Source organism: Pseudorasbora parva, chromosome 24 (genome assembly GCF_024679245.1).
Source record: "Pseudorasbora parva isolate DD20220531a chromosome 24, ASM2467924v1, whole genome shotgun sequence".
In the NCBI taxonomy this organism is placed as follows: domain Eukaryota; kingdom Metazoa; phylum Chordata; class Actinopteri; order Cypriniformes; family Gobionidae; genus Pseudorasbora; species Pseudorasbora parva.
In genome coordinates this window covers 16,754,860-16,769,308 of record NC_090195.1, presented here as the reverse complement: position 1 = coordinate 16,769,308, position 14,449 = coordinate 16,754,860, and the positions used below count along the sequence as shown (strand labels likewise).

The window sequence follows — 14,449 nt, the reverse complement described above, 5'->3', positions numbered from 1 at the left end:
TTATGATAAAGCAATCTTAATGGATCATATTTAAGCTTTAGATAAAACGTTTGGATGATGCAATGGCAAAAGGAAAAACTGCAATGCAGATGGTGCTTGTGTGTCACAGTTTTTGTCTTTTGACAAAAATTCTAAATAAACTGAAGAAAAAAAAATCCCTAAACATTTATCTATTGATTGAATTTAAACATGTATATAATTTTCAAACATATCTTAAAATCATTTAATTATTATACTGCGCTTTTTTTCATCTCAACCTTGTTATACATAACCTCGATTAACATATTAATAAAAGTCTTTGTCAACAAACATTTTCGGTAATAACAAGATGATTTCTGCTCGTGTGAAGTGTGATGGACTGACCCAAGCCCAGGTACTCGTCAGACGTCTGTTCCTTAGTGCTGGTGATGAAGCCTTCCTTCCCCCGTACGGTTCCTGATATGTACCGAGCCTTCACTCCTGTCCCAATGAGCTGGGCCAACTCCAGCTGACTAATGCACTTCAGGATCTGCAGCGCACACATAGAGAATGAGAACACCTCTCAAAATCTGCCAATCACATAGAAAATATGCAGGTCAATCAAAGAGCAGGGCTTGGCAAGTGCTCACTTCATGCCAGGAGTTTCCTAGGTAATTTCCATCCGTGTGAGCCACTGTAATGAGGGTCTTGATGGTGTCGATGTTCTTCTGCTTCATCTCGGTGATGCCCGAGCTTGCTGTCAGCAACGTGAAGCGGGCCAAAGCCTGAACGTACGCGTCTCGCTCCAACTGGAACGAATCAAAAGAGAACAAAAACCTTTCGGAGGGTTTCTGTTTGGTCTGTTTCTTACTGAAAGCTAGCATATGACTTGGAATGTAGTCATATGGACCACTTTTATAATGTTTTTGCATTCTTTTTAAAGCTTTACAGCTCTAATCTTCATTTATTGTAATTGTATGGAAAACAGCAACATGCACATTCCTCAAAATATCTTTTTTTGTGTTGCACAGAAAAAAGTCATACAGGTTTGAAATTACACAAATGCTAAAAACTCTCCGTTTAAACAGTCGATCATTTCAGCCAAAGATTTTAAAGTGGCTTATTCAGACAGAGACTGAATAGTAATGCAAGGCCTTTCTCGGCTTCAGTAAATGACCTCTCCACGGTTAATGCAATGTGTGTAATTACCTGAATGCTGAAGATGCACGCTATCCTGATAGCACAGCGGATTCCCTCCAGACACAAAGAAGCCACATCAGTGTCATCACAGTCTTGCAGACCCACGCTGAACGCAGCCAGAAAAGGTGTCCAGGCCAGCTATGAAAGATCAAGAAAAGATGGGATGGGTATTTGCATCCAAATAGAATGAATGTGGAAGTGCATGTGCATGTACAGAATACCTTAAACATCGGTCTGACATGCTCGAGGTGGGTGGCACTAGTGAAGGGGGCCTGAACGTGGCTCACAGCCTCCATCAGAGCCTTGGCTGTCTTTGCCATCTGCTCCATTTCAACATTATACAGAAGCCTCCTCTGCTTCTCACTGGCCACACCTGATCCAGAGACAGTAGCAAAAGCTCCATCAGTTAACACAAACCACACATCAAATACTCTGTATGTCTCTACAGAGACACTGTTTACTAACTTAATAATTACTGAAAAAATATTCATACAAAAAAAAAAGAGCCAAATATCCAGATTTTTAGCTTGTTTATCGTATTTTAAATCATTTTAAGTCATCTGGATGCCCCCAATTTTGTTAAGGCCCCCTGGTTGAGGAACCACTGATGTACAGTCTCCAAGTCATTATTGTAAAATAATTAAAAAGACTGCCATGACCCCAATCAAGCAAAAAGGCATTTGGCCAATCATAGCTTTTTTTATGCACATGATTTAAACATTTATTTGATTCTTTGATGCGTTCACCATGTTTGTCGGTGTGCCATATACTCACTTTGCTTATTTGACTTGATATGTAATTCCTTTGTCTCCTTCATAGATATTTTTTTCCCCGCGATTTCATCATAAATTGCTGAGAGATACTCCTCTGGTAAATCTTTACTGTCATTGATACCTCGGTTCATCTTGATGTATTGCTCTTTCGTCATTTTATTCTTCACCTGTGCCAAGATAAAGGAAACAACAGATCAGTAACGTTCCTCCTCTTGTTTTCTGTTGCGTTTCAGAAACATCCATCACCCTAGATTTAGCTATTCCGCTCGCATATCAAGATTGAATGCCAAGCAGCCGTTTCCAGCTCTGACGTTCACATTAACATTCATAGACTCGGGAATGAAAAGAAAATGCATCCTGCATTTGCTGAAGATTTCAGTGAACAATCAGCACTCGGTGCACTAACCTGCGGACTGTGTAGATCTGTAGTCAACATGATGATTGAATACGCGAGGACGTATGCTGTGTCTGCGCTGGCGAACAGTGTTTGCCTAAGGAGAGGGATAAAAAAGGGCAAACAGCGACTGAGTGCATTGTTTGTGACATAATTAGAGATGTAAGTTAATCTGTTGAAACAGAAGGGGACTGGCGAACTCACCCTTGGTTGCATTCTAAATATCTAGCAGCAAATTTCTCCATCAGTCGGTCGATTTTTTGTGCCTCTCCGGGCAGACGGAAACCCTCGAGGAACATGCGCAGCGCTGGCACGAAGTCTTTGCCCTGGAAGTCCATTTGGTCGACGTAGGCATACATAACCTCTTTATTGATGCGATCGTTGTCTCCGAGAAACTCTCCTACCTGGATCTGTCAGGGTGGAAACAAGAGCGAATGAGTCACATATTGATTGTGTAGGTAGAGAAATAAATAGCAGAAAAAAAATCATGTTTTATAACTCAAAAACACACCCTCAATGCTATATTCTAAAGCCACAATGACAGACTGGAGAAATCATTGAGCATCATTGAAATGCAACATTTATTAAATTATTCCACACACATCTCAAGTCAGTCAGGGGGCTGAGGGCTGTTCGGCTGAAGTGTCCTAATTTTAGGGCAGATATGAGCAGCTCTCTTTACTCATCACTGCTAGTCCTTTGAGGCTGGATGAACGAGCAAATGAGTTGCCAATTCATCACACTGAAGGATCAAATCATCTCTAAGTGGAAGTTTGGCAACACTTGTCTGGAGCGTCTTAATAATTTGTTTTTTCACGTTGTTTTTCAGAAATGTTTCAGAAAAGCCCTGCAGCTACAGAGTTTTATTGCATTGCTGCAATGTAAAAATGTATTGGATCTAGCCCACAGTACATGGAAGCGACAAGGTGAGGGAAACTATTGCAGGTAAACAATGACTTACAGAGTCAAGCCTTTCCTCTTGATGTAAAAATTGGGCGATATCTTCGGGCGTGGTTCCCAGCATGCCTTGTTCCTGTAGGTACTGAATGCCCCTCTTTGGTTTTTTGTTGAACCTGTGCATTGCGATAAATAGAACTTCATCATATGATCAACATATTCACATTTCGCATTTTGTAAGGAAGTCCTGAAGGTAAAGTCTGCATTATTTTAGTCTTTAAAAGGGTTCATGGTACATTTTTCCCGATGTTATGATGTTAGTAAAGGTGTTTGCACCAAAAAAGCATCAATTTAATTTTGTCACCTCCCTCTCACTGTTAAATGGGTGGTTTTTGCTGCTATGATAGATTTATAAAAATAAATGGTAGTCGCACAGTCGCACTGAAAGAAATTCACTGTAAGAAATGCGTTTCTTACTCTTTTTTTTCATACTTTTCTTACTATTTTTGTCTGGTTTCTAGTCAAAATTTCAAAATATTCTTATAATAAGAAACATTTACTAGACAAGTAAAAATTATTGTCTGGTTTTAGGAAAAAATAAAAAAATTAAGAGAGTTTTTGCTTAATATAAGCAAATTAATCTGCCAGTGGGGTAAGCAAAAACTTTGAGTTATTTTGTCCCAAAACAAGACAATTACTTTTGCCTGTCTATTAAAAACATTGTTTTAAGAATTTTTAGATGTTTGGACACGAAACAAGAAAAAATACTAAGTAAGAAAAGCATTTTTTTGCAGTGTTTTCTGAGAAGGAAATGCAACACAGTTGTAAATTCAACACAAACCTTGACACTTTCATACATTTTTTTCTTTTGTTTCTGAATACCGAATGGTGTTACTGACATCTAAATGTGGGCAGTTATGTTTAAATTTAAGGTGTTTTTATCCACCTGACAAGTGAAAGGTGCAAAAGTTCAGAACAAAATTTTTTTTTCACTGGGGGAAAAAAGTCCAAAAGATACAGTAGAATTTCTTAGCAGACCTTTTCTCTCAAAAGATCAAGTGAAATTGGATACCTCAGGAATCTATATAAACCCTTGCTCTGATTGTTTGAGCCCAACATTTCAACTACAGGCTCAACTGTTCGAGGTGGGACTACCCGTTTGTCTAGTAGATGGGGAAGTGTTTTTATGAAACCTGTTTGCAAGCAAGTTTCTTTTTATGAATTCCAACTGGTTCTGATAGTGCTACAGAACTTATACACTTCACCTTTAAGGTAGCCAAACTTGCTCTTGGAGGGCCGACATCCTGCAGAGATTAGTTCACCTGCCAGGAAGTTTCTAGTATGCCTTAAGACCTTAAAGGTATAGTTCACCCAAAAACTAAAATGTTATGATCACTTATACTAAGGGGCTATTGAATGCTTAAAGGTGTGCAATTATTTTCAGTTTATTTGGAGTTTTTTATTTATTTAAATTAGTCACACACAAACGTGTTGTCAATTTGGCTCTGATGATTTTATCAGTAAAATAGTTTAGCAACTTAAAAGCGACATGATATTTCTCACTAGTAAGGAAATAAAGGTGCCGTTCTTACAGTTTCGTATAAGTAGACGCTGCTGCCGAACACTGTTGAAAGAGACACATAGAGGTAATTCATATACGCCCTCTCTCTCTCTTTCTTTCTCTCTCTCTCTCTCTCGCTCTCATAACTCACTGCATTAATAACTGCATAGTCTGCTGTCAGTGCTCCATTACTAGCTCTAAAATTACATTTTGGATTTCGCAACGGAGGCTTGGGTTTAGATGCGTAAGAAATTAGTCCTGCGTTTTAAGGACAAATCCTGACAAATGTCTTAAAATTAAATCCTCCGAACAATGTTTTGAGGTGTGGTAACTGTAGAGTAAGTGGAAAAATTGAATCCAGGCCATTGAATTATTTAAAAATAAAGCACAACCAATGCATAATTATTTTCCTAATAATTAAAGGGCCCATCATCAATTCTTCCTTACATACTCAACCTCATGTTGTTCCAAGCCTGTACAAGTTTCTTTCTTCTGTTGAACAAAAATATTTTCAAGATTGTTTGTAATCAAACAAGTGACAGTAGCCATTGACTTACTATGGAAACGAGCTTACTATGACTTACTAACTGTCTGGTTACCAACATTCTTTAAAATAATTTATTTTGTGTCATGAGTAAATGATGACAACATTTTCATTTTTGGGTGAACTTTTACTTTAATCAGCTGGTTAAGGTTTGTTTAATTGGGGCTGGAGCCAAACTCTGCATGACACTGGCCTGCCAGGAGCAGGACTGGACATAGATAAGTATGAGATAGGTAAACTAAGCAATTTCCATATAAATATCTATTGATAGTTATTTTGTCAACAGCAGGTATAGTGCAGATTGATTTCATGCTTTTGATTCCAACTTAATGGCTTACAGGTCAATGCCTTGCTCTATGATCTCCTTCTGTTGTTTGAGGACCTCAAACTGCTCAGGATTGTCCGTCCCGGACATCTGCGTGCTGTAGCTCCCGATGCCAGACGAGGCGGTGGAGTCCAATGAGTTTATGCTGCCGTAGCGGTTAATCGTTTCTGGATGCTTCGATTCATTGGTTTCATGCTCTAAAGGCTTTTCTTGGCCTGATCGAGAGAGAAGAGGAATGACATTCAGATGCAATTTCAGAGAAAGCAGAAAAAAAGATGAGCCCGGTTTGTGAAACACCATGAGCCCCTGCAGCTTAGGGACTAGAGACAACATGATTCATTGGAGTCCTGGATGTCTGGAATGTGTGTTGGTGTATCAAGTCATTTCCCTGGCTCAGCTCGCTATATGAGTTTCCCAACACAACACTTCTCTAATAAAGTCTTTGGCCTCGACTGACTCGTATCACAAAAACAGCACGATGGGGACTGGAGAAAGAGCAGCGTGACCTGAATACACAAAGTAACAGATCTGAAGTTGGTGCACGCAAGACAAACAGGCGGTTTGGGTATGTGGAGGCCATGGTTGCTGTTTGCAGGGTCTGATTACACACTGGAAACACTGTAAAAGATTTAGCGGGTAGCTATCGCTGTAACATGAACTGTCAGATCACTTCCTTATTTCTCATAGTTTCCTCTCTCTAAGAGATCAGTGGAGCCGGTAGCAGCTGGTAAATACCTGTTCGTCTTAAGCTTCAAACAAAACGTAATTTGCTTGTTGGATATACAACAGCTAACATAGCCACAACACAAAGAACTATTAAGAGACCACTATCTAGTTTATGCAACAATAGCTGATGCAATTAATTCTAATGTCACTACAAACGGCCGTTACCTGCTCTCCCTTTTGATGTGCGTCCGTTAAGAGAAAAGAACAAAGATTGACTGGCCAGCATGATGAGAATACAAGAACTTGAAAGGCTTGATTAGTTAAAGCTACCCAGATAAGTATGCTACAATCTGACTGGCCGATTAGGGCATAAGGCCTGTATATATAAGATTAGCAATTTGGTCAAGTTGAAAGGTTACAACCATCTCTTACAAAGACTTGCCATTGTAAACATTGTTTCCACTAAAATAATATGGATACTATATTAAACAAAAAATCCATGTGCACTGTCAAAAAATCAACAAAAATATTTTATATGTTAGGTGGTTCTGACTATTTGATAGCCAAATCTATATGGCTCCAATGCTGTCTATTGGATGGTTTCTAGGGCATTGCTAGGTGGTTGCTAAGGCATTCTGTGTGGTTTTTAACATTTTAATGTGGTTCCAAGAGTAATTTTTTTAGTGGTTTCTTATGCATTGCTAGGTGGTTGCTAAGACTTTCTGAATGGTTAACACATTGCTATGAGGTTTCTAGGACGTTGCTAGGTGGTTGCTAAGATGTTCTGAGTAGTTGTTAGGCATTACTGTGCAGTTCCAAAAGTTTTTTGGGTGGTTTCTTGGGCACTGCCAGTTTGTTGCTAAGGTGTACTGAGTGGTTGTTAGTGAATTGCTATGAGTGTTAGTGAATTACTATGAGTGCCAAGAGTGTTTTGCGTGGTTTCTAGGGCATTGCTAAGTGGTTGCTAAGGTATTCTGTTTGTTTGTTAACACATTGCTGTGTGGTTCCAAGGGTTTGTTGTGTAGTTTCTAGGGAATTGCTAGGTGGTTGCTAAGGTGTATTAAGAGGTTGTTAGCACATTGCTATGTGGTTCCAATATTTTCTTTTTTCTAGGGCGTTGCTAAGTAGTTACTAAGGTGTTCTGTGTTCTGAGTGGTTTCAAATGGTGTGTTTTAAGTGGATTTTCAGTGGTCAATTTGTCATTTAAAAATAAGTAAGACTCTCTGATTGGTTTCTGATTGGCTGATATCTAAAAACCTATGGTGGGCTTGAGGCTACAGAGAAATTGTATTATGGTCCTTCAGAGCCTCTCCTCCTGAAAGCCAATAAAGCCAAGCTTGATCAGACCTAAATGCCCTCCACTCTGAAGAGGTAGGGTCTTTAGCCTGGCGCATGTTCCCAGCTCATAGGAGAAAGCTCTGCTTTGCAGTGTTCAGGGAGCCTACATTCAGCCTCCCTGATGTCAGGGCATGCCTCGGTGAGGAATAACAGCCTCAAGCCTGTTTGATTAAGATGAAAGGCCTGCGTAGCTAGCCATCACGGCGAATAGCATTTCCTGCCTCTCTTTGAGGCACAGGACTCCTAGTGCGCTGGCCTCAAAAGCAACTGTTTATCCATTTGGTTCTGCACAAGCCAGAAGCCTCTGGAAAGCAGCATAAATGCACTCTGAGGAAACTCATTTAGAAGAGCCAGGGCCGTAACCTGGAATATGTAATGCAGTCGCTTGGATCCAAAGCATATCAGGATATAGGGGCTATACAAGGTTCAGCAGGTATTATACTGGTTGAGGAGCTAGAATTGATGCTTTGTTTCACAGAGGCTGAAGGTTTGCCTTACCGAGACTTGTCTGGGAATTGGGGTTGACATATTGGTCTTTGCTCCACTCCACCATACACTTGAGAATGGACACCAGACACTCCAGTCCTTTCTTTCTTAGAGTCAGCTCCTGAGGGACAACATGGGCTAGGATCACTAATACTATTATAAAAGAACAGTTCTTGTAATTGAACCATTCCAAATCAGCATTATAATTTTTTTCTTTTGTGAGATTTTTTTTTATTAAACTTCAAAAATATTTTTTTGATTAATTTTTGGGTGAACCAACCCGTGCGTTTACCTGAAGTGGGTTTGTACCCAGTTCATGGCCTCCTCTGCCTTGTGCAATCTTTGAGAGGTCATTCACCAGCCTCTCGAAAATATTAGCAGCATTCAGGTCACAATCATAATTAACATAAATATCTACTACACTCTGGGCATCTGGGAGGGAAGAAATGGCATAGAATTATTCTCAGAAAATCTCTCAAATATTGTCGAAAGTGAGATTTAAAAAAGCCTTTCATACCCGCACATATTCTGGTGAGGGTCTGAATGACCATCCACTTGTGGTCATATGAGCTTGTGGACGTTTCCAGAATATAAAGAAAAATCTCTTTGAAAAACACCTGAGAAGAAAAAAATGTGTAATAAATTATTTTTTTACTTAAAAAGCAAAAAAAGGATAACTAAGCCAGTAACAGATGGTGTTGTCAAGACTCGCGTAACTTGATCAAAGTGAGAACTATTACTACACAACACTGCAAAACAACAAATCCCAACACACTCGTCTGGAATGAGGCGCACGCACACATTCACACGCGCACATACACGCGCACACACGCGCACGCACACACACATGCACACGCGCGCGCACACACACAAACAGACAGATTGAGGCAGAATTACAAGCTTTCATCTTAAACTACAGCTCAAATAAATCCACACTGTCAGATAGACGCTCCACAGACTGACGCCATCAGGGCGAGATGCACAAACACATTACAATTCGGGGGGAACTGAGTTCAGGCACCTCAATTTGCATCTTGAGATGTGTCTTGAAGTTGGACAGGAGGGTGAGGAAGATGGAGAGTGACAGCTCGAACACTTCGGGGACGGAGGAGACACCATTTTTAGACAGCGCTACGCACAGGTACTGCTTGATGGCGTTGATGAACATTTCGTTGGTTTTGAAGATGGGCCCAGCATTCTGCAGGATGGACAGGAGGAGCTGCAGCGAGAGGACCTTGGACCGCAGCTCGTGGGATCTGCGAGAAGTGAAGAAAAAATGTCTTATGTATTCATTCTTCATTTCATATTAAATACTTATGCCAAGGACAAACTAAATTTAATAAAGAAAAATCTTAATTTGTTTCTTTACAAGACATCAAAGACACCATTACAAATACTTTTTTATTGACTGTATAAATACTTAAAATTTCTCATTGCCCAAAGAATGTCATGTATTAAGAAAACATGTTTTGCTGCAGACTGCAGACATTAGTTGCAAAATAACTCCAAAAGTATTCAATCATAAATATATTGTAGATTATTGTTCAAGAGAAAATAATAACGCTACAGATGTGTTGTTATTGTTAACTAAATCTGTAAAAAAAAAATTGGTAAAAGAAATAAACCTGAAATAAAACATAAATATTAGATGAAAAACTGCAAAAAAATGTGATATTTAGAAATGTTGCTTTGGCAACTAACTGGAATAAGTTTGAATTGAGGTACTAAAATGACTCAAACAAATACAAATATTAAAGCTATATAGAAATATACAAATGAAAACTAATAAAAATGACAAAAGAATAAGAAAAATACTAAAACTTAAAATAAAACTAAAATGAAAACTAAACATATAAAAATAAAAGCCACACTGTAACACCGTAATAGTTTAATGCTAAAACAACACTGGACTTTGGATTTCCACTGATTCCACAAACAAAACATATATGGTTTATTAAAATTATAATGGTTTAGAAATGTAATTATTAAATATTAAATAAAACATTAATACAATCATTTCAGGAAATCTCAAAACGATGCAGCAACAGAATCCAATAGCACTCTACAGTAATAACTACCAAATCCATGCTACAAACCATGTCAATCTATAGAATAGATTGAATATAGAACTCTGTCAATTCTAGTGTGTTCTGGGTGGTAGTCAGGGCATTGCTAAGGTGTTGTAGGCAGTTGCTATGTACCTAAAAAAACAACAACAAATCAATGGGACTTTTCAAGCCCCTTTTATTGTCCTCTAGTCAAAAACTGTCCCTATCGTAAAGTATGTACAATAATAATAGTGATGCTCGCCTCAGTATGCACCAATAAATAAAGTCCAAGTTCTGCCCCGAGGTAAATCAAGGTCTCATCCCATTTGACAAAGAGTGATCAATAGCACTGAAACAAGCTTCCTGCCTCACTGCCTCTGAAGTCACACCAGGATGAATGGCTCCCTTTCTCTTCAAAATGAAGGGGAGGAACATCTCTTTTGCCCCTTTGACAGCCCTATTCACCTGTTAAAGAACAATGGCTGATGCCATCAACACGCTTGCTCTAAAATGTCACTGACCAATTACAGATCTAAAATTAGAATATGAAAAGAGACCACAAAACCATAACTCAATTGAACCATGACATGTGATGTCATTTTTTTGGAAAAACATTTGGCATAACAAACGAACAATTCCATTTGTATACAGTCAGAGGTTTTATTTATAAAGACAGGCTTACTTTGGATCAGGGGGACCGTCTGAAAGAGGCTTCATGGAGAGCTTGCAGAGTGAACGGAACACCAAGAATGCATCCTTCTGGAGAATGTGGGAAAACTTTGCACCTGGTGCTGGACCAGTGGTAGCTACTGATTCCTGTGGGAGAAATGCTCATGTTAGCCTCTTATGAAAATCAAATTTAACTGCCAGGAAAATTAATAATCATCTATAGCACATAAACATTAAAAATGCAACAGACTATAAAACTGGTATTATAACTGGTCCATTAAGTATATACAAAATATGACACTTAAAAAAATACACTAATATCTTTGCGTTTAATAACAGACTTCTGCAGAGTTTTTAAAATCCAATTTTCCAGACTTAAGACCTACACAAATAAATATCATATCACTTTTACAAACATTTGTAAAAGAATGGGTCACTCTCAGGAGCTCAGTGAATTGAAAGTGTGGTACCGTGATAGGTTGCCACCTGTGCAATAAGTCCATTGTGAAATTTCCTCACTACTGAATATTCTACAGTCAACTGATAGTGGTATTATAACAGAAGCAATTGAGAACAACAGCAACTCAGCCACAAAGTGCTAGGCCACGAAAAAACACAGAACGGGGTCAGTGCATGCTTTCTGCAGAGTCAATAGCTACAGACCTCCACACTCCTAACTTTGTGTGGCCTTCAGATTAGCTTAAGAACAGTGCATAGAGAGCTCCATGGAATGGGTTTCCATGGCCGAGCAGCTGCAATCAAGCCTTACATCACCAAGTGCAATGCATAGCGTCGGATGCAGTGGTGTAAAGCACGCCGCCACTGGACTCTAGAGCAGTGGAGACATGTTCTCAGGAGTGACGAATCACTCTTCTCGTCTGGCAATCTGATGGGCTAGTCTGGGTTTTGTCGGTTGCCAGGTGAATGGTACTTGCCTGACTGCATTGTGCCAAGTGTAAAGTTTAGTGTGGGGGGGAGGTGTTTTTCAGGGGTTGGGATTGGCCTCTTAGTTTTAGTGAAAGGAACTCTTCATGCTTCAGCATACCAAGACATTTTGGACAATTTCATGCTCTCAAATTTGTGGGAACAGTTTGGGGATGGCCCCTTTCTGTTTCAACATGACTGCGCATCAGTGCATAAAGCAAGCTCCATAAAAACATGGATAAACGAGTTTGGTGCGGAGGAACTTGACTGCCCTTTGGGATGCAAAATATTTGGCAATATACTGTAATATATGTAAAATAATGCTGTTTCGTGCATACTGAGCTTTTTATACTGTTAAAGACTTGGATTCCCATCCTAAACATAGACAAAGTTTCAAAAACTAATGTTGGACGTTTGATGGAGTATTTCTGTGTCAAAAATACTCCTTCCGGTTTCTCACAAGTTTCGGAGAGTTTTTTTCGAGTATGGGTCGGCTTGACGTTAATAGAGCGGAAGGTCCTTGTATGGGCCGTACGGGCTCTTCTCCCGGTAGGGTGCGCGCACGTGACTAGAGCGAGAGAGGAAATGCACGCCCATAAACACTCGCTCAGCTGCAGATCCACTCGTCCGTGAACACTTATGTCGCGTGCCGCGCTCCACGTTATTCCTATGGGTGACATCAAGCGACTTCAACGCTTCAGCACAGCATTCCGGGAAGGCAGCGCTGCATTTGAACCGATTTGAACACAGAAATGACGGGAAGCTTCACAACATCGCTTCAGTCGCGTCGCAAAGTGGATTTCCACGGTCACTGCTGTCACAGGACTTCACCAAATCATACCAAAGAAGTGTGTTCTTGACGGAGCGGTCCCAGAGATAAAGGTTCGGTCCTGCTTTGGAAGCAGTCGGTGAGTAAAACTGCTTCAAATGTCTGTGCTCTTGGCTGTCGTCGCGTGAGTAAACATCAGTAAACGACACATTCAAATGCGCTAATGGTTACTCCATTGTTGTTCTATATATAAGTTAACGTTACACTAGTCTGACGTGCAAAACCGTTTTGCTTGCTACTGCTAAGGTTTAGTCGCATACAATAGTCCATAAACCGAATCATGTCCTCATAAACTGCGAGTAAACACACACAAATGTTGACAGGGCACTAAATACAGTACATACCACAGAGACGGACGTCCTGCTGTTTCTCCTGTTCAATTTATTTCAGCCTCCGAACCTGATTCTGGATCATATATCTGTATTAGCTGAGATCGATAGCCATGGGTTTCTCCACGTTTGAGGACGTTACCGCTTTGTGCGCATTTGTCATTCTTTAGCTCCGCCCACACGATACGCCTCCAGGCGCTCTGTTCTTTCCGGAAAGACTCGGTACAGCCTATATTTATTTTATAAATATAATAAAACTAAAGACTTTTCGGAGATATGAAAGATGCAATACTACTCTATAGGTACTCAAGATTGACATGAAATTGACAATCTTGAGTACCTATAGAGTAGTATTGCATCAATTGATAACTAGTATGACCAACTAAAAGTTAGTTAGGGGTAATTAGCCTTACTTTCTGCATCAAATTAGACCAATCTATGTTTTTATGTAACTGACGTAAAAAATTATAAACGAGAAAAATATTTCTATGCAACTGACCTTAGGACTCTTCCCAAAAGTGTCTATCCTTTACTACAGTAGTAGTAAATGAGGGAGGACTGCATTTTTTACCAATATTTCACAATAAGCAGTTTGTTAATATAACACAACACTTTACATAATTATTTGGTTATTTTAGAGGGTATCATGGTTTGTGATATTAAAATTAAATTAAGAATCCAACTGTAAAATCAACGTAGTTACAGTTCTGGATACACAATCCAGTCAAAAACAATTACATATGTGTAAACAAGTTGCAAAACAAAAGCATTTTCTATTTTATACACTTCATGGGAGAGTTGAAAATTGGTACCTGAGTGTCATTGGAGGAGACGGACAGTCTGTCGTCGGGCAGGGACGGAGTGAAGCTCGCAGAAATGGGCGTGCCAGGGATGCCGTTGGCGTGAACATTTTCATTGTCGCTGCCCAACCCTCCCTCCTCTTCCAAAGAGTTTGGAATGCCTTCAGCTGGTTCAGCCTCACTCTCACGGCTTTCCTTAACATCTGAACATGGTAAAACAGACTTCAGTCTGGGTCCAATGGGATGGTTAAAAGTGTATCACAACTAAAAGCAAACAGCCACTAGCCTAGCTATCCAACAACATAAGATTTGCATCCCTTAAGGACGGTTCACCCAGAAATTAAACATGCTCCATGTTTTCTCTTGTTGTGAGAGGTCATTCTTTCATTTATCATGCGCTCTTGTCTAGCGTGTCTTTGTAGAGCACTTGGTTTATGTTTTCATTGGTCAGGCGTTCTTGTGTTGTCGTGTTCTATGTTGCATGTGGTTCATGTTTATCATAGGTATAAATATATACACAGACATATATATGAAGAATACAACTCGCCTCCAGCTACTGTGTTTACAACTTCTTGCAATATGCTCTGTACAATCTCCTGTGCCTTCTCTTCATAGTTTGGGCTTTCTTCTTCCGCGGTGACTTCCGTGCCATGCTCTGCCGCATCTAAAAGACAGCAGAGTACAGTTAAGCTTCTAATTCTGTCTAGT

At 39.6% G+C, this 14,449-nt stretch overlaps 1 protein-coding gene across 1 annotated transcript in view; it reads right to left on the bottom strand.

Annotated features, from left to right (window-relative positions):
- The window catches only part of arfgef1 (ADP-ribosylation factor guanine nucleotide-exchange factor 1 (brefeldin A-inhibited)), an 86,734-nt gene that overhangs the window by 25,822 nt on the left and 46,463 nt on the right, over positions 1-14,449 (bottom strand). The window contains exons 8-23 of the mRNA XM_067434594.1: positions 14,289-14,405; positions 13,754-13,944; positions 10,873-11,006; positions 9,164-9,398; positions 8,660-8,759; positions 8,435-8,574; positions 8,155-8,263; positions 5,666-5,867; positions 3,287-3,398; positions 2,530-2,735; positions 2,338-2,422; positions 1,933-2,098; positions 1,380-1,531; positions 1,168-1,296; positions 609-767; positions 364-508 (exon numbers count right to left, since the gene is read on the bottom strand). Coding sequence (XP_067290695.1) covers positions 364-508; positions 609-767; positions 1,168-1,296; positions 1,380-1,531; positions 1,933-2,098; positions 2,338-2,422; positions 2,530-2,735; positions 3,287-3,398; positions 5,666-5,867; positions 8,155-8,263; positions 8,435-8,574; positions 8,660-8,759; positions 9,164-9,398; positions 10,873-11,006; positions 13,754-13,944; positions 14,289-14,405 — 2,382 coding nt within the window. The remainder of the gene's footprint in view (positions 1-363; positions 509-608; positions 768-1,167; positions 1,297-1,379; positions 1,532-1,932; positions 2,099-2,337; positions 2,423-2,529; positions 2,736-3,286; positions 3,399-5,665; positions 5,868-8,154; positions 8,264-8,434; positions 8,575-8,659; positions 8,760-9,163; positions 9,399-10,872; positions 11,007-13,753; positions 13,945-14,288; positions 14,406-14,449) is intronic.